At 33.5% G+C, this 20,796-nt stretch overlaps 1 protein-coding gene across 1 annotated transcript in view; it reads right to left on the bottom strand.

Annotated features, from left to right (window-relative positions):
* Positions 1-10,992: 10,992 nt before the first annotated feature.
* The window catches only part of LOC120149230 (2-alkenal reductase (NADP(+)-dependent)-like), a 31,080-nt gene continuing 21,276 nt past the window's right edge, over positions 10,993-20,796 (bottom strand). Inside the window, exon 3 of the mRNA XM_039162091.1 lies at positions 10,993-11,123. Coding sequence (XP_039018022.1) covers positions 10,993-11,123 — 131 coding nt within the window. The remainder of the gene's footprint in view (positions 11,124-20,796) is intronic.

Raw genomic sequence — 20,796 nt, forward strand, 5'->3', positions numbered from 1 at the left:
GATGATGTTACATTGTATGTTGTTGAACCTAGAAGTAGTATTGTTGGGTCAGTAGCGGGTAGTAATCAACTAAGTTTTTCTCAAAACCCACAACCTTTCTCTAATCCAAATCCCAATCAACTTTCAGCACCAAATTCCGGTTTTCGTATTGACCAGTTAGACGATGATGAGCCAACAGAAAAAATTGTGAGTACTAGTCAGTATTCGAAATTTGGTCTTGGTCAATATCCGGACTTTGATATTGGTCAATACACGGATTTTGATGATGTTTCAGAAGAAGAAACAGACCATGTGTGTAATGATTTTCATATTGGTCAATACCCGAATTTTGATGATGAAACACCCGTTGCCGAGGAAGATGTTGTTGATGATAATGAGGAGGAAGTTACGACTGTGAATGAACATGTTGAACATCCATTCTGTAATTCATATAATCCTGAAGAAGAAAAAGAAGAAGAAAAAGTCCCCGAAGAAAAGAAAATGCCACGGGAGTATAACTGGAATATGCCAGAATTACTTCAGTTACCGGAAGAAGAGTTGGCAAAGAAAGCAGTTGATTGTTACACAAAAGTTATTTGTGTCAAGAAAGATGATTGTTTTGATACAAAGGAAGACTTGAAGATAGCTTTGTATATGAAATGTGTGGAAGATGGCTATCAACTAAAAGTTAACAAATCAAGCAAAGATCGTTTCGAAACAAGGTGTATGATTGACAAAAACTGTACGTGGCGTATGATTGCAAAGAGAATAAAGATTGCAAAATGTTTCAAGTTAGGACTTTTATTGATAAACATACATGTTCAAGAACCCAAGTTTTTCCTCACCATAGACAGGCAAACAAAAAGGTGTTGGGTGGTTTTCTGGCTGAGTTAATGTTTTGAATGGTAGGGTATATCGGGGACATGAAATTATGACTGACATGAATGCTCGGTTCAAGATTAGTATATCATATTCTCAAGCTTGGAGAGCCAAATGTTATGCCTTGGAATTGTTGAGGGGGTCGCCAGAAGCATCGTTTGCCCAACTGCCGGCTTATTGTCACAATTTAAAGCTGAAAAATCCTGGGTCGGTAACTCATATCAAAACAGATAGAGATGGACGCTTTGAGTTGCTGTTTATCGCCATTGGTGCTACGGTTAGTAAATCAATATAATTTTGTTGACTCATTTTTGTTAGTTACATGCATTTCACATTTAAATGATTATATTTCTTGTGTATATTATTTTGTAGATTCGTTCGTTTATTACTTGCATGCGCCCAGTTATTATAGTTGACGGAGCACATTTGAAAGGTCGATACCTTGGAGTAAACTTATTAGCAGTAGCCATGGATGCTAACAATGGGATATTGCCAATAGCTTACGGGGTTGGCAAATCTGAAACCTTTGATTCATGGACATGGTTTATGGGGCATCTTAGGGATTGCATAGGTCCTATTAGCAATCTGACAATCATATCCGATAGGGCAAACTCAATTGACAACGCTGTTAGAAGGTGTTTCCCAGATGCTTTTCATGGACTTTGTGGTGTTCATTTGTATAGAAATCTAAAATCAAGGTCTGCTGGTATAAAAAAGCACAAATGGACATACTGGAAGGCTGTAAAAGCTTATCGGGAAGTGGATTTCAATAAGCATATAAATTGTTTAAGACGTGTTTTGCCTCAGTGTGCTCAAACACTAGAAGATGTCGGGTTTGAAAGATGGTCAAGAGTACATCAACTTGGAGCAAGATATGGTTTCATGACGTCTAATAGTGCAGAATCAATCAACGCTCTAAGTCGTCATTCCCGGAAATTACCCATTACTATGTTAATGGAGTTTTTTCGAGCCTCTATTCAACAGTGGTACTACAAGAAAAGAAACCATGCAGGTATTATTTCTTTGAATTCGTAACTTATCATATTTATATATTTTACTAAGTATTGTTTATTTAAATTTACAGGAACATTGGAACATCGTGTTACACCATGGACTGAAAAAAGATAACGAAACGTGTTGTGAAGTCAACGTCATGGAGAGTTGAACCATGTTCAAACACTTTGTTTCAAGTACTGGATAATAACTTAAATGGGCTAGTCGATCTAAATGCAAAGACGTATAGTTGTATGAAATGGCAAACATCTGGTTATCCGTGTGGCCATGTTATAAAAGTTGCTCTTCATTTAAACCAAGATGATTCAAGCGCATACGCTATGGATTGCTACACTACAGAAGTTTATCGACAGACTTATGCCGAGATTGTCTACCCTATTCCACATCTTTCTGAGTGGGACATACCAGATGACTTACAAACAGTTTTGCCACCAGCCATGGACAGAAGCTACCTGGCCGACCAAAAAGTCACGATCGTATACCGTCTAAGGGTGAAGAGAAGAAGAGATCGACATGTAGTCGGTGCAAGGAAAGTGGTCATACAAGGTTGACATGTGGATCACCAGTGCCATCAAAATCATCTTTTCCTCTACCAAAATATGGATCCTCATCAAAATCCAAAGCTCATATGGTGTCAAGCAAAAGGCAACCATCTTTAAAATCCCAATCACAATTGGCTTCACCTTTTGGGACTGTTAACTTAGGTGATTTTTAAATGCAAACGTTGTATTATGTGGATTTTATGTGTGAACTTTTAACATTTTCAGTTGAATTAATGACTCAGGCCAACCATTTTGACTTAACCAACTCTTGTTATTCAGTTGTTATCACTATTAGGCATGCATTTGACTATCGCAACACGGAAATTACAATCGCAACGAGAGAATCGCAATGCGAAATGAAAATCGCATTGCGATTCTCTCGTTGCGATTTTCATTTCCGCATTGCGATTTTCATTTCGCATTGCGATTCTCTCGTTGCGATTTTCATTTCGCATTGCGATTTTCATTTCTCATTGCGATAGTCAATTTTGCCTTCAACATAATGCAGATTGAAATCAACAAAATCAACCATTACATTTCGCAATGCGGAAATGAAAATCGCAACGAGAGAATCGCAATGCGAAATGAAAATCGCAACGAGAGAATCGCAATGCGAAATGAAAATCGCAATGCGAAATGAAAATCGCAACGAGATAATCGCAATGCGAAATTAAAATCGCATTGCGATTCTCCCATTGCGATTTTCATTTCCGCATTGCGATTTTCATTTCGCATTGCGATTCTCTCGTTGCGATTTTCATTTCGCATTGCGATTTTCATTTCGCATTGCGATAGTCAATTTTGCCTTCAACATAATGCAGATTGAAATCAACAAATCAACCATTACATTTCAATCAATTAAACAAGCACAAATAAGAATTATATTCGCATCAATTACACAAATCAACTTTTACAAATCATCTTTTACAAATCAATTAAACAATCAAAAAATAAGCAATAATTCTTATTCCGATCATCTACTATTGAATCAACTTTTACAAATCAATTAAACAATCAAAAAACAATCAATTAAACTATTGAATCAACTTTTGCAGCTCGACATCATTTTCACGCAGTTCACTTCTGAGATTAACCTGCAGAAACCAAACATTTGTTCAAACAACACTTTCTACACATCTAAAACCTACAAACAGCAAATTATTGAATTCTAGGTACTTAACCAACATTTTCAAACCAAAAGTATATAAACTTACCAATTGTTTATGGACATTTTTTATAACGCGGATGCAGGTAGGCAGCGTCTCGTATATATCGATTTAGCCATATAATGCCGAAACCACAAGCCTACTGCAGCTTTATCTCTATCGGTGGGAGGTAGATACTTGATGCTTCCCGTCGTCAAACGCTCCAACGCCAAGCATACGAGAGGACCACAATCTCCTCTGGCTCCGCTCGTTTGTTGTGGCGCGGTCTCGTCTCTAATAACTGTAATATTGAGCTTCTTTGGCTTCTTGTTTCCAGAACGAGTCCAATAATTGATCGCATCCAAGAATTTAGCCAAATGAGAGCTCCATCCCTTAATAACATCTCTTAAATCAGCCAATGATATGTAATTTATCATGCTGTCATACACTATTGTCTTAAGGGATGGGAGCTGAAGCTCGACGAGAATCCAATGTTTACGTTCCAAAACAGGGATAAACACCTGCAATCATAAGTAATAATTCATTCATTTGCGCACTTATTTCATAAAACCTTTAAACTCAATCTAAAATAAATACTAACCTTATCGACCTCCCACCATGTAGGATAAAGTTTAGCTTGTCCATTGCCCAAATCAAATGATTCATCTCGTGCATTCTTCAAGTGAACGGCGTGAAAAGACGTCGGCATAATTGTATATCGTATATTTTATTTTTCTTAAGTTTTCTTATTATTAGAAGACGTGTCACCCACGCATCGATATGCTGTTTTACAAAAAAAGACATATATTAGTGACTTACATAAATTTAAAAAAAAATTAATCAAATTGAAATATAAGAAAAATATAAGACTTACCCCCCCATCGAAATAGCCATTGTCTTCGACCCCTAATAATACGCCCCACCAAGGCCGTTCAAGCAACAAATAGATATCATCGGTGAGCTTGCATATGTCAGTGAAACACCCCTTGCTCCGCTCATGTAGATAAAAATCAACTGCGGTCTTAGCCCAAAGGGTGTTATCCAAAATTGTGTCCGGTAGTTGTTCCCTCTCCTCTTCAGATACCGGTATGGTACTGGCCGTAACTCATACGAGAGCCAACTTGAATCCATCATGTCCGGCACGTCAGAGGGTTTCTCAAGAAGCCTACATATGACGCCATGTGAATCGGGCTCTTGAATGGTGGGAGGGACCTCTTCAATGATGACAGTGGCCTCTTGAACGGTGGGAGGGGACTCTCGAGGAATGATAGGGGGGGCCTCTTCAACGATAGGAGTGGACTCTTGAGGGATGACAGGCGAGTCGGGCTTCTTCTTGCGGTGTCTTCGCACTATTGGGGTGTACGGAGACTTAATAGCACGTGCACGCTGTCTGATGCGTGAACTCCGTCGTGCAAGCATAACCCGACGTAAAGCATCCACTCTATCGGGCCGCTAAATAATTAAATACAAAAATCAGTAAATAAACAGACATGATATTTAAACAGTGAAAACAAAGACAATATGTTTCAAACTTGCATTGTATTCACCCAAGTCATTATTCTATCATTGTTCACAAAATGCATCAGATAACAAAGAAAAATATGTTTCAAACTAATACCCTGAAGTTAGTATTTGTCTTTGTTTTGTCTTTTGGTTGAAAGTAAATTTATCCATTCAAGTTTCAATTTGCAGAAGAAGAAATAGTTTACTTTCGCAACACGAAACTTAAAATCGCAACGCGAAACCAAAATCGCAACGCGAAATGAAAATCGCAACGACAGAATCGCAATGCGAAATGAAAATCGCAACGAAAGAATCGCAACGCGAAATGAAAATCGCAATGCGATTTTGGTTTCGCGTTGCGATCTTGTCGTTGCGATTTTGGTTTCGCGTTGCGATTCTGTCGTTGCGATTTTCATTTCGCGTTGCGATTTTGGTTTCGCGTTGCGATTTTAAGTTTCGTGTTGCGAAAGTAAACTATTTCTTCTTCTGCAAATTGAAACTTGAATGGATAAATTTACTTTCAACCAAAAGACAAAACAAAGACAAATACTATTTCACAGTGTTAAAGAATACACAGTTTAGCAGAATTGGCAGCAACCGAACAAATTTACTTTCAACCAAAAGACAAAACAAAGACAAATACTATTTCACAGTGTTATAGAATACACAGTTTAGCAGAATTGGCAGCAACCGAACAAATTTACTTTCAACCAAAAGACAAAACAAAGACAAATACTATTTCACAGTGTTAAAGAATACACAGTTTAGCAGAATTGGCAGCAACCGAACAAATTTACTTTCAACCAAAAGACAAAACAAAGACAAATACTATTTCACAGTGTTAAAGAATACACAGTTTAGCAGAATTGGCAGCAACCGAACAAATTTACTTTTAACCAAAAGACAAAACAAAGACAAATACTATTTCACAGTGTTAAAGAATACACAGTTTAGCAGAATTGGCAGCAACCGAATAAATTTACTAAGCAATCTAAGTGAAATGGCTAATCTAAGTGAAATTACGAGTAAATTTATCATTAAGTTAAATATGGAAAATCTTAAACTTACCTCGTTGCGTAGAGTATGAACCTCATTCTGCAACGATACTATCATCTCACGTAGAGCGGCAACCTCACCACGTAAAGTTGACACCTCCACACGCCATGCACCATCGTTATCGCGTAGAGTACCGATCTCCTCACGCAAGGCATTGACCTCATCACGTAACTCCCTTGACTCATCCCGTTGAGGTGGAGGTGGAGAACAGGGAGATAGGAGTCGTGGCATCTTTGCCGGTCGCCTATCATGAGGTGATGGTGGAGAAGAGGCTCGATGATGTGACGGGATAGGTGATGGCTCTCGTTCTAGAGGTGTATAGTCGGGTCGATCGGGTGATGGCTCTAGGTGAGGTGATGGCTCTCGAATTGGAGGAAGTGGATGCTGCTCATCATCCGTGCCATCAAAAAAATTCTGACTAGCTTGCCACCAATCAGTGGCAAGCTCTTCCTCCGTGGGTGTCAGTCTTTGTAATGGAATGTTAGCCTCCTAAAATATAAAAACTCAAACAAAGTTAAACGTCTACTATTAATAACTTGTTTATATATATATGAAAGTATTTGTGTTAACTTACATTATTTATTGTGGCATATGGTATTAAGTCTTCCCAATCCAACAGAGTTTTCCTCTTCCAGGAAATAGCCCTGGGAATATCATTTGACGTTTTTATTGCATATGTACGCATGCTGGGGAAAGCCTCGAATATCCAAATCTACAAACAATATAATAACAAAATTAGTAATTGTTAAATAATTAATTATAATTTTAGAAACATTATATAGAAATTCTTACCTTAAAGGCCCAAACAAAGCCTGACAAAGTGTATTTGGACCCATCGCCCCGCAAACTTTTGCGGTCATCAAAGGCAGACGACAACTTAGTCCAGGTAGCTTTCCATATATACGAACCCCACGGAAACAGATTCCATGCATTCAGGTCCTCTACCAATATTATTAGCTCCCGATGAATAGGTTGTCTGGCCTCTCTGCCTAAAAAGCCGGCATACACAAGTAGTAGAAGGCATACTCGGACAACATCGACGTCATCCATCCGAGTGAAACCAGCTTTCTTATTAAACAATTTCTTCAGGTCGTCGACATGTAGGTTCGGCTTCTCCATTGACTCATCCGGAAAAACCCGGGATAACCATGATGGGCGGGCGATATGACGAGTGTACCGGCCTACATCATCGTGTCCGAATCGTAGACCAGTGATTAAGCAGAACTCCTTCCGCCCAAAACAAGTATACGCTGGTGGAAAATGAAACCATATCTCTTCCTCACCACGTTGTATACTGTCGGGTAGATTTGATGTCATGGTCTGAAGCCACAAATGGGTCAAATTAGCATCTCCACCCGGATGCTGTACTCTCAGCCATGGCCCGAAGCAGGTTTCCTCAAACAATTGTCTTTGAGCAGGTGAAAGCTTCTTTGCAATTGTAGTGGCCAGGCCGACTTTATTTCTCAAGGTCAATTGAGCCGAAAAAAATTTCTACAAAAACAATAAACATACCAAGTTAGATATACCAAAAACTACACTGTGAAGATATACCAAAAACAATAAACATAAAAAGTAGTAGTTTATTCTTGAAACTAAAATTTGCAACACTGTTTTGTCTTTTGGTTGAAATGAAAATCGCAACGAGAGAATCGCAACGCGAGATGACAATCGCAACGAGAGAATCGCAACGCGAAATGAAAATCGCAACGAGAGAATCGCAACGCGAAATGAAAATCGCAATGCGATTTTGGTTTCGCGTTGCGATTCTCTCGTTGCGATTTTCATTTCGCGTTGCGATTCTCTCGTTGCGCTTTTCATTTCTCTCGTTGCGACAGTCATTCTCTCGTTGCGATTTTCATTTATCTCGTTGCGACTCTTCTGCAAATTGAAACTTGAATGGATTGCATTACTTCAACCAAAAGACAGAACAAAGACAAAGACAAATACTAACTTGAAAATCGGAACGAGAGAATAGCAACGCGAAATGAAAATCGCAACGACAGAATCGTAACGCGAAATGAAATCTAAGTGAAATGGTTAATCTATTATTGAAATGACCAGTAAACTTATCATCAGTTTCAATATGAAAAACCTACAATAATGCAAACATTTCAAAATAAAATAATTAAAAAATTAACCCTCGGAGGTTGATTTTCCATTTCTGAATATTGTGAGGGATTTCTGACCGTGAATGGTTGTGAGGGATTTCGCCGGAGATGGGGACGGAAATCTTCGGAGATGGGGACGGATTTCTTCGCCGTAGAGAGTGAGAGATGGAGATGGGACTGAGTTGTGATTTTAGGTTTTAGGTTATGAGTTGCGATTACGGGATTTTGTCTTAATATTCTTTTTGTAATTTGAAAATAAAATACGCGTAGCGATTATAATGGCGCTTTAAATATCGCGTTGCGATTTACGGATACGCGTTGCGATTTTATGTATTATCGTTGCGATTTACGGATACGCGTTGCGATATACGGATACGCATTGCGATTTACCCATACGCGTTGCGATTTACGGATACACGTTGCGATTTACGGATACGCGTTGCGATTTATGTGTTCGCGTTGCGATTTTCATATTCGCGTTGCGATTTTGGAAAATCGCAATGCGAATTTGTACTATCGCATTGCGATTTTCAAGAATCGCGTTGTGATTTTGGAAACTGATTTGCGATTCTGGGGATCGCGTTGCGATTTTTATTTCGCGTTGCGATTTTGTTGGTCATTTTGGCAAATCCAAAAAAAGTTGGTTAAAATCGTATATTATAACTTTTTTTTGGTCACTGAGGCGATTTTCTCTTAATTTTATCATTAAAAAGTCTATTTTTACCGGTTTTGTTATTGTTGGGCATAACAAAACCGGTAAACATTACCTAAAACATTATTATTTCTACCTAAAACATCAATGTTTTTTAACATTTCCGGTAAAATACCCAACAATAACAAAACTGGTAAAAAATAACAAAATCGGTAGCGCTTTACCTGTTTTGTTAAAATAATGATGTTTTCGGTAATTTTACCTGTTTTTGTTATTGTTGTATATCGGTTACATTTTAAATTTACCTATTATATTATAATTATAACATATGTGTCGATACTTTTAGAAAATGTATCGACACATATGTTTAATTATTCTCTCATTATAATATAATTAATGATATTATTCTTATTATAAAAAATAATAAATATAATTTATAATAATTTTATTTTAATAAAATATAATAATCATAATTTTTTATTTATAAAATTATAGATATAATATTTACATAATAATATTAAATAAATTATTCTAATATTTTAAAAATAATATTATTATTTGTTAATAAATAATATTGTTTTATTGTATTTGATGTTTATAGGCGCTATTACTGTTTTTCTTTTTAATTCCAAAAGTGTCGATACTTATTTAAATGGAATCAATACTTTCAACATATCCGGTAGGTAGTTTAATGTAATATGTATCGCCTATTTTTTTACCGTTTACATTATTATACTTAATAATGTTTACAGTAAATAACTGGTTATGTTATCATTGGTAATATTTTAGGCGTTTACCTAATATATTGTAATAATAAATTAAATAATTAACCTATTTTATTATATAAGCGCTATCTATTACGTTATATAAGTGCTACCTAATATGTTTTGTGCTTGATAATGTTTTCAGTAATTAGCTTATTTTATTATATAAGCGCTAACTATTACATTATATAAGCGGTACCTAATATGTTATTGTGTTTGATAATACTTCCAATAATTAACCTATTTTATTATATAAGCGCTACCTATTACATTATATAAGTGCTACCTATTACATTATATAAGTGCTACCTATTACATTATATAAGCGCCACCTATTACATTATATAAGTGGTACCTAATATGTTATTGTGCTTGATAATGTTTCCAGTAATTAACCTATTTTATTATATAAGCGCTACCTATTACATTATATAAGCGCTACCTATTACATCATATTTTTACTTGTTATATTATAAAGTATCGATCCTTTTTATAAAAAATGATCGATACTTTCAACATATTAGGTAACATTATGATAAAACCGGTAAAATTTACCTGATATGTTGAAAGTATAGATACTTTTTATAAAAATGTATCGAAACTTTGTTGAAAGTTATGTAATTTATATTTCAAAATTTTTTAATAGTGCTTCATGTTTTCCACCTACAATATTAATTTAATAATTTCATTTACACAAAAAATTATTTGATTGTTTTGATATTTTATAAAATATTATCTAGAATTTGAATTTAACAATTTTAACCAAAGATAATAATAAATATGTAATATCTATATTTATTATTTTTAATTTAATAATAATATATACCGTAACATAAAAATAAACCATTAGACGTATATAATTACTAAATTAATATCTTAAAACTCACTAAAAAAATAACCTTAAATTAATGTTTTCCACAGTGAAATAAGTATGGACACTTATATATATGTATCGATACTTACCGATAACCAAAGTTTACCGATTACCAAATTTTTTAATAGTTTTTCATGTTTTCTACCTAAAACGTTATTAGTCTGTCAACATAATAGGTAGCGCTAAACTGAATTTGTTAAATATCTTTTAATATATCCGGTAATGTCGTATATTAGCCGTATATTAATCGCCTTTCCTGAGAAAATCCCCCATAACAAGGGAAATACCTCTTGAGAGTTGACTAAAAATCAGTTTCTTCCTTGTATTGAATGCACCATCAAAGCCAAGATTTTCTCTAAGCAATGCCACCAGAAACAAAATTTGGTATAAAACATTTTAATGTTACATCTTTGAGTTAAGATTCTCCAAACCAACTAAAACATGAAGGATGAAACCTTTTCTTTGCTACCAGCACTTCATAACACATAACAGCCTAATGATTTTGCAAACTGACCAACCAAGTTCCCAACTGATCCCAAAGCAGCAGAAACAAACACTTTCTCCCCCTTCTTTGGCTTACATATCTCGTAGAATCCAGCATAGGCCGCATAGTACCAAATTGATGTTGCGGATTTTGTTGCGGATGCGGATGCAATTGCGGTATCGCGGTTGCGGATGTTGCGGACGTTACTAACGTATTGTGGCTGTCACGGGCGTGATCTCTTCCTCAAAAATACAATACATCTAAAATATTATATTTATACATTTTAGAGTTATCTTTTAATATACTAATATTAATATACTCTTTTAATATTTTATTTTGAAAAAAATTAATTTCATAGATAAAAAATTATTAAAAACAAATATAAACCATATAAGTGTTATCATACTAGATAATGGATAATAACAATTATAATGTGAATGAATAACATATAATAATATCACTAAATCATATCAAATTTTTATATTGTAACATAAAAATGTTCATTTTACATAACTTAGAAAGAAAAAAATACATAACTACAAATATAAAAATAATATATCTTACAGTTCACCACCAAAATGAATGGTGTGACGGATCTAAAGCATTTTCATCTTCGTCGTTGTCTTGGTTTTGATTCCTTCCTATTACATGTGAAGAAGACATCACATTATGTGCATCATAAGATGCATCATTGGTAGCAAACATGTTGTAAGATAAATGATGAAAAAAAAATACATAACTTGAATTTTGTTCAATGTAAGGTGGATTGTTGGATAACATGAATTTGGTTGGTAAGAATGAGAACCATGAGATGATTCACTAATTACATTATCATTTGTAGCTGAACAATATGATGATGAATCTGCAAATGAATCATAAAAGTGTTCTTTCATCCTCCTATGAATTCTATCGTCATCATCTCTTCTATTTTGTGATGCATTTGTTCTATACAAACCATAATTATCATCGTAAGGATATCTGAACGTACCTTGATATCCATGAAAAGTAGTATAATAAATGTGTCCATATTTTGGTTGGTACGTACCTTCATTATCACCACCATCGTCGTCGTCGTCGTCGTTATCATCATCATAACTTGACGTCGATAGTTGAACATTTTCCTCATTAGATGGAGTAGGTGAATTATTCATATCTTCACCTTGAGTTTCTTCATCAGTTTCATTAAGTAACTCCTCAGGCAACCATGAGAAATTTTGTTCACTATCACTTGTAGCATTCTCTCTCTCTTCAATCCATGTATCTAGTATGTCATCTTCTTCAAAAACATTTTCAAGATTAATCAAATTAAAACTCATTTCTAATTCTTATGCACTTTTTCTTTGCATGTGTTTCGGCTTTAACCTCATATTATAATGGACATAAGCCAATTTTTGAAGCTTTTTATGATTGAGTTTATTTCTCTTCTTTCTATGGATCAAACTAAAAGTACTCCAATTACGCTCACAATTTGAAGATGAAGTTGTTTGACTTAAAACTTTGACAACGACGCGTTGAAGTTGCGGTGCACAATTTCCGTAATTAATCCACCATTCAACTACAAAAACATAAATATTAAGATATAATTCATAAAGTAATTATACAAATATCTTTATTATCTACAAAATTATAGAGGATAAATTCTTTTTGTTTACCAAGGTTAGTCTTCAAAATTGCAGCTTGAGCTAATGGTGTTCCAAAAGAATTCATTTTGTCTCAATATAGCAACAACTAAAAATAAATGAATTAGTAGTTTAAACATGATAATTTATGAGTTTTTAAAAAAAATTTAAGTATATAACATACATACCTGATTCATTGCAAGAATTTGATCATTCAAGTTGGGTTTTATCCTCTGTATGACATTTCTAACTCCATTTATAGTTTCACGAATCACTTCACTTGTGGAATTGCCTCAGTATAGAAATTGTGGATTTAGAAAATATTCTACAAAAAAAATAACATAATAAATATCTAAACAATATATCACAATTTAAATTTAAAAGTTTTATAATGTACCAACAAAATGTAAATCATTATGAAGTTGTTTACTTCATCGTCTATCAATTTTTCCCAATATTTCTGATAATAGCGTCAATCCCTTTGAATCGCAAATTTTGCTCTGTCAATGGCTTTATAAATAAAACTCATAGTTGGTTTTTCATCGTCATCACATATCCTTAATACTTTAACCAACGGTTCTTGGATCTTTAAGACATCACTTGCTTTTTTCCAAAATTGTGTGGAGTTAGTGACTTTTATCATCTATAATCCAGCTGGTTTTCTTGCATATGTGGACCTTTTCTATTATGAAGAAATCACTATTTCTTTAAGTGTTTGTTTGTTTCTAACAATGCTCTCCAAATCAATGAAATTGGTAGGAAATCTATTGATCCCAAGATGTAAGATTTCTATACCTTTGGTATACCTCTTCATATAATCAATCGTCCATGTATGATTCTATATAAAGGAAGTGGTCTTTTTTGCTTGATCTAAGACACTTTTCACACTTTTTTTTGTTACCAATTTCTTCTAAAATAAGATCCAAGCAATGTGCATAACATACTGACCAATACTGGTGTCTTATCTTTTGCATTAACATTTTACCACCAGTTTTGATTGTTGATTCATTGTCCGTAACAAATTGAACAATAAACTATTCACCGATTTCATCCACTATTTTTTCCATTATATTAAAATAATACTCATCAATATGATAGGTAACATTGGTAGCATCAATTGATTTTTTAAATATGGTACCTCTAGGACTATAAATCAAGAAATTGATTATATGTTGATTTCTAATCACTTTCCACCATCACACATAATGATCACACCTCTTTCTTCTCAAATAGACTTAAAGTATTCACCCATTCTTGTACTTTTTTGTACTCTTCATCCAAATACACTCATGTTACTTTATAAGCTGAAGGACCCCAACTGATTTTCCAACTTCAGCTACATCTTGAAGTACAAACTGTAGAAATGGAGAGTCTACAATTCTTGTTGGTAAAGCTTCATGCAATATTTACTTTGAAATTGCTTTCCCTATCTTTTTTTATTGCAATTTTTAGAAATATTTCAGCGATTTTGGTTTCTTTGAACTCTTTGATTTTTCAAGAATGGGATACATATTTGCTAATCTAGCTCTAGGAGGGTCAAAATTACTCCACTGATGTTCCCTCCCATTTCTTCTTGAATCAACAATACTAAATGATCTTATAAAGTCTTGATTCTCAGTAGTACTACCTCCCCCAGGTTCATAAACTGAATCTTGACCAGTTCTTGGTCTTCGGCGTTGTCTTTCTTGCATTCAATTTGGATCTTATACTTTCTGGTCTTGCAATAGCTAACTCCTCGTCATCCGAATCACTATTACCATAGTTTTCATGATCTCCTAATCTTATTCTTTCCTCCAATTCTTCTTTTCTCTTCAGTTTTTTCATTATGATATTCCTTAAGTTGTTGAGCAATGTTTTTCCTAACTTTAGCCGAGACATTTTGACAAGGTGCTAAATTTCCTTTTTTTGTAGCCAAATGCTCTTTCAATCTTGATATTCCTCATTTGATAATTTTTTCACAGAATTTTCATTTGACATTATTGTGATTACCTTCAATAGGTTCTCCCCACCTCCAACCGCAATTATCACTACGAGCTTCACCTTGTTTACTTTTTGAACATGGCATTTTTCTTATAGCTGCATATAATTAAATAAGCTAATAAAGTATTCAAAAAAAATATTTATAAAACTTAAAACTAACAATAAAATAATAAAAAATAAAAAAAATATTTATATAACAAAATATGAATGTAACTGATTATTAATTAAATATTTAAAATAATTATTTCATAACAATCATATAACAATCATAAATTCAACTTTTAAGATAAGTTTAATATTTGAATTTAGTAATAAACAAAATAATAATAAAATAAAATACTTGCAGAAAAAAAAATCTACAAGTCATTCCACTACAGAGCACATTTCCTACTAAGTAGACTAATCGAAAGATCTTCAAAGAAAATCCACCACCATAGAAATTGTTTCTTTGGTTGAACCCCAATGAACAAACGCTCTTAGAGCAAAGATGAGAAGTACTCCCACAACTCAGTAAACATGAAACTCTATTACAGCAGGAAGGTTTTAGACCTTATGTGAATGAAATTGTGCCTATCAATTTTAGTGCCCTCAATTATTTTCTTTAGTGCTTTGTCTCTTACACACACACTATCAAGAAATATATTCCTTTTATTTATTTTATTTATAATATTGTTTATTTATTTATTTGAAATGATATGGTCTCAAATTATGCAACCATGCCTATCAATTATTTATTTTTCTACGCCTCTACATCTATACACACATATTATCATTTTTTTATTTTGTCAATGAATATATTCCTTTTTTATTTTATTTATAATATTATTTATTCTTTATATTATAGATTAGATAAAATTTTATAGTTTCATAGTGTTGAGTTAATCGATTAATGAAATAGCCAAGAGGGGGTGAATTGGCAATAAATATTTTGGTGGAAGCTATTGCAGAAAATAGAAAATAATTGCACAGCGATTTATAGTGGTTCGACTTTCTCAACAAAAGTCTACGTCCACTACCTTAGCTATCCACACTAAGGCTTTTCCAACAAATTCACTAATTTGTTCTTTCTATTAGGGACAAATAGTAACCTTACAACTCCCTCAAGAATTATACCCCAAATTCTTGAGAACACTCTCTCCCAAAGAAAATATTACAAATTTCGCAAACTTACAGAAAAACCTCACAAGGCAATATGTTTGCACAATTCTAGAATAAAGAAAGAACACTAAAAAATAATACATTTGAGTACAAAGGGTATTCTTGAAAGAAAAAATTAATATTGAATGAAAATAGGCTTGAAAATGCTCAAACGATAAGTTCAACGCTTTCTCTTTGATTCTCTCACAATTGTTGATTTTTTGTTATTGATCAATGGCTCCTAAGCTTGTTTAAATACACCTTGAATCACTTCTAAACGTTGGGGATCATTGGTGAAGTCAATAGAGCCGTTATAGTGTGAAAAACATTATATAAAACAATTGGGAGCGTGTGTGCATCGGTACACCATCAAGGTGCATCGGTACACTGTGTGTAAAATTAAAATATTTCAATTGTTATAAGACTTAGTGCATCGGTACACTAGGGGTACATCGGTACATTAGGGGTACATCGGTACACTAATTACATTCGATGTTTCAAAAGAGCCAGGAGTGCATCGATGCATGGTCTGTGCATCGATACATAAAAGATTTCGATGTTTAAATAAATCAAGAGTGCATCGATGCATGTCTGTGCATAGGTACACAAAAAGCATTCGAATTAGGGTGTGCACCGATACATCAATGAGTGCTTTGGTACATCCCTTTATAATATATATATTTTTGGCTCGATTTTGGTTCGAAATACTTTATAGAAATTGTTTCAAAAATATTTTAAGATTAAAACACAATTTTACACTTTAGTAAGGATTGAAATTGATCTTTGAAAAGCTTGGAGTAATATTTTGATATTCGAATAATTTAATCGAATATACTTTAAAAAATTATTATAAAATCTTAAAATTCAATAACTCTTAATTTGTTTTATCGAAACATCAAAATGTTTTCAACAATCTCCCCCTTTTTGATATAACAAAACATTTGAGTAATTTTAAGATTTTCTTTGAAACCCATTTTTGAAATCAATTTTGAAAATTACTCCCCCTTACTCTTACTATATTCTCCCCCTTTTTATTTAATCAAAAAGACTCTAATACCGTTTTTAAACAATGTTTTTGAAAACTTAGCCAATTGATATTTAGAAATTTAAAGCTTAAGCTGCTAAGATCACAATCAAGAGAAGGTTAGCCATTAGTTTCATAAATCAATATTCATAAACAAATGTGAGATGATAAATTGGTCATATTTATCTAAAACGTAAAATGATGCAAAAATGAATAAACATGAAGCTTAAATTAAAAATTTAACCAAACCAAATATATAAATATAAGTAGTCAAGTTCAAACATCCAAACATCTATATTCAAACATCCAAAATATCAATCCAAAACATCAAAATGTTAAAACAATAAGTTTTAAGTTAATTCCAAGAAACTAAAGCAAGAAAGGTTAATCATTCGTAGGGGATCGGGAGGAGATAGATGTGTCCATATATTAGCCACATCTCGTGTAAGCGCATCGAGTCTATCGTCCATAGCATTGAATCGATTATTCATTACTTCGTGGTTAGCTCGAATCTCTTGTTGATTCTCTAATTATTGAGTCCCCATAGCAGTCAAGTGAAACTCTAAAGATGCAAACCTCATATCCATTATCTCCATAAATGATTGGAAGTATGGAGGTATTTGGCTTCTTGCTGTGTCGGCTCATCATCGATATCGTCAATATTTGAAATAGTTCTTGAAGTTTTGGATCATCATCCGTTGCTGGTGTCGGAGTCGTGGAGCTCGTGAAGAGCTAGCTCCCGTTGTTTTCTCAGATGTTTGAACCCATTGATTACCTTCCTTTTTCCATACCGATTTCTTTAAGGATGTGAGATTTATTTGGTTCTAGAGAGGGATGAGAATATCAAGGGAAACCTTAAGCCCAAGTTTGATAAACAGGTTACTAATGCGACAACCATAAACTAAAGTTTCTACATTCTTGGATGGGACAACATTTACGGTATCTACTAATTCACCGAAGATAATCTGTGGCAAATTTATTTTCTTTTTATGTTGGATATAATGTATCCACCATAAATCTATGACTCTAAGAGAGGAGTACCTACCTTCAGATGGTCTAAACCACCAAGAGATGATTAAATGAAGGAATCGCTCGTGATGAGTTCTTAAGGTACTTACACTACCCTTAACTTGATATGGAGTAGCCACAAGATCTCTTTCATTATCTAGACCCATGTTATCTAAACCAAAGGCATTAGCAATTGTGTCGAAGTCGATAAAAATGAATTCACCTAATAGATAGGATCCAATTCCTATGTTTCGGTTTGACGCATATTTGGACACAGACTGCATTAGAGTAGAAAATGCGGACTAATTGGTGATAAACGATGGCTGAATTTGAAACAGTTTATCAAACTTCTAGCAATAAATGATAGGAAGATTTGAAGTTCATATCGATCATTGCTTGAATGGATGGGATATGTTCTTCCCAGATTTTGTATGATTGGAAAGAATCAATGAACCTATGATAGAGTTCTTCTCGATGACGACTAGGTTGGTTGAAGAAAGAATTAAGAATGGTCATTCGGGTTCGTTTGGGTTTGGATTTTGAGGTAGAGGTGGAATGGGAGGTCGATTTTGACTTGAACGACTCGATGACAACCTAGGCCGTTTAGGATTAGACATGGTTAAGGGTCGGAATGGGTAAGATAACCTGTAAATTTGAAACACATGTATGCAATATAATCAATTTCAAAACTCAATAAGAGTCTGCAATATCCAAGGTTCTCTAAACCGAATCCTAATGGGCAAAATTTTGAAAACTATTTTGAAAATAATTTTTGAAAAATCATAATACATATAGTTTTCATGAATACAACATAATTAAATCAAAAACATCAAATCAAAACAATGATTTTTGAAATAATGTTTTATTTATTTATTTCAAATTTTTCAGAAAATTTTGAAAAATCTTGTGTTTGTTATGAAATTAGTTGTAGAATCTAGTTTATAAACATTATATAATCAATGCCCGATATACATTTTATCCTAGAACTAATCAAATCTAGTCTTAAGTTCAAAATTTAATAAAACGTTTTTAGAAAAGTTTACCTTGAAATTTTCGGATTTGAGTGAGAAAAGATGATGTTTGCAAGGATTTAATGATAGTAGCAGGATTGTACATTGAAAAAAAAATTGATTCCGACTTGAAAAGTTGGATTTGAGCAAGAATTGAGTGTATGGTGAAAAGGAGGGACGACGGCGTGAGGAGAGTTTTAGTTTAGGTTTTGAGAGAATGAAGAATTTTAGGAATTTAGTACCCAAAACCCGACGAGTGTATCGATGCACTGCATAGTGTATCGATGCAATTCAAGGAATGCATCGGTGCACTTCATAGTTTATCGATGCATATTCAAGGAATTCATCGGTGCACTTCATAATGTATCGATGCATGTTGCACAAAAAAGTCAAAAATATGTTTTAAACACTTAAAATGCTAAATTAATCAGCTCTAGTGGTATTGGCAACTCATATATCGAAAATTAACTATATTCAATCAAATAAAACTATCCTTAAATTTTATTTGAACATATAATTAATTTTCACTAAGAATCAAAACCCCCTAACTAATAGCAAAGAATGCAATAAAAAATATTATTTTTTATAAGCATTTTTCAATTCTAATTTAAAAGTACTAAAATTATTTTAAACACTCAGTGAAGATAGTTCAGTTAAACCTAATTCTCTCCTAAGTGTCCAAAATCTTTCTTTGTCTAAAGTTTTTGTAAAAATATCCGCTAATTGATGCAAAGTATCAACATAATCTATAACTATATCTCCTTTAATGACATGATCTCTATTGAAATGATGTCTAATTTCAATGTGCTTAGTTCTAGAGTGTTGGATGGGATTTTTAGTGAGACAAATATCACTAGTATTGTCACACTTGATAAGACTGGTACTAACTTCAATTCCATAATCTAAAAGTTGTTGTTTCATCCATAAAACTTGTACGCAACAACTACCGGCTAAAATGTATTCTGCTTCAGTGGTAGATAATGCAACACAATTTTGTTTCTTTAAAAACCATGAAATCAGAATATTTCCTAGGAATTGGCAAGTAACGGAGGTGATTTTCCTATCTATTTTGCATCCTCCATAATCCGCATCAGAGAAGGCATTCAAGCTAAAGCTAGAGTCTCTAGGATACCAAAGTCCTAAACAAGGAGTGTCCTTAAGGTATCTAAAGATTCTCTTAGCAGCTAGTAAATGTGATTCCTTAGGGCATGATTGAAATCTAGCACATAAGCAAACACTAAACATAATGTCTCGTCTACTTGCAGTTAGATAAAGTAAAGAACCAATCATTGGCCTATATAATTTGACATCCACACATTTACCACCTTCATATTTGTCAAGCTTTATAGATGAGCTTATTGGAGTGGCATGAGGTTTCCCATTTTCCAATCCAAACTTTCTGAGCATATCCTTGACGTATTTTACTTGATTGATAAAGATGTCATCTTTTCTTTGCTTGATTTGGAGTCCCAAGAAACATGAGAGCTCCCCCATCATGCTCATCTCGAATTCACTCTGCATTAGCTTAGAAAATTCTTGGCAAAGAACATCATTAGTAAAACCAAATATTATATCATCAACATAAATTTGTATTACTAATAAATCTTTACCTTTATGCTTTAAAAACAATATAGTGTCAACCTTCCCTTTTGAAAAACCTTTTTCGATTAAAAAGTTTGACAATCTTTCATACCAAGCTCTAGGAGCTTGTTTTAAACCATAAAGAGCTTTTGTCAATTTAAAAATATGATCTAGAAATTTTGAATCTTCAAAACCCGGAAGTTGTTCCACATACACTTATTCTTTTATAAAACCATTTAAAAATGCACTTTTAACATCTATTTGATATAATTTAAATTCATTGAAACATGCAAATGCTAATAACATTCTAATTTCTTCCATCCTAGCTACGGGAGTGTATGTTTCATCATAGTCTATGCCCTCTTCTTGAGTATACCCTTGAGCAACAAGTCTAACCTTGTTCCTCACTATATTACCACTTTCATCGAGCTTGTTCC

Source organism: Hibiscus syriacus, unplaced genomic scaffold (genome assembly GCF_006381635.1).
Source record: "Hibiscus syriacus cultivar Baekdansim isolate YM2019G1 unplaced genomic scaffold, ASM638163v2 tig00110998_pilon, whole genome shotgun sequence".
Lineage (NCBI taxonomy): Eukaryota > Viridiplantae > Streptophyta > Magnoliopsida > Malvales > Malvaceae > Hibiscus > Hibiscus syriacus.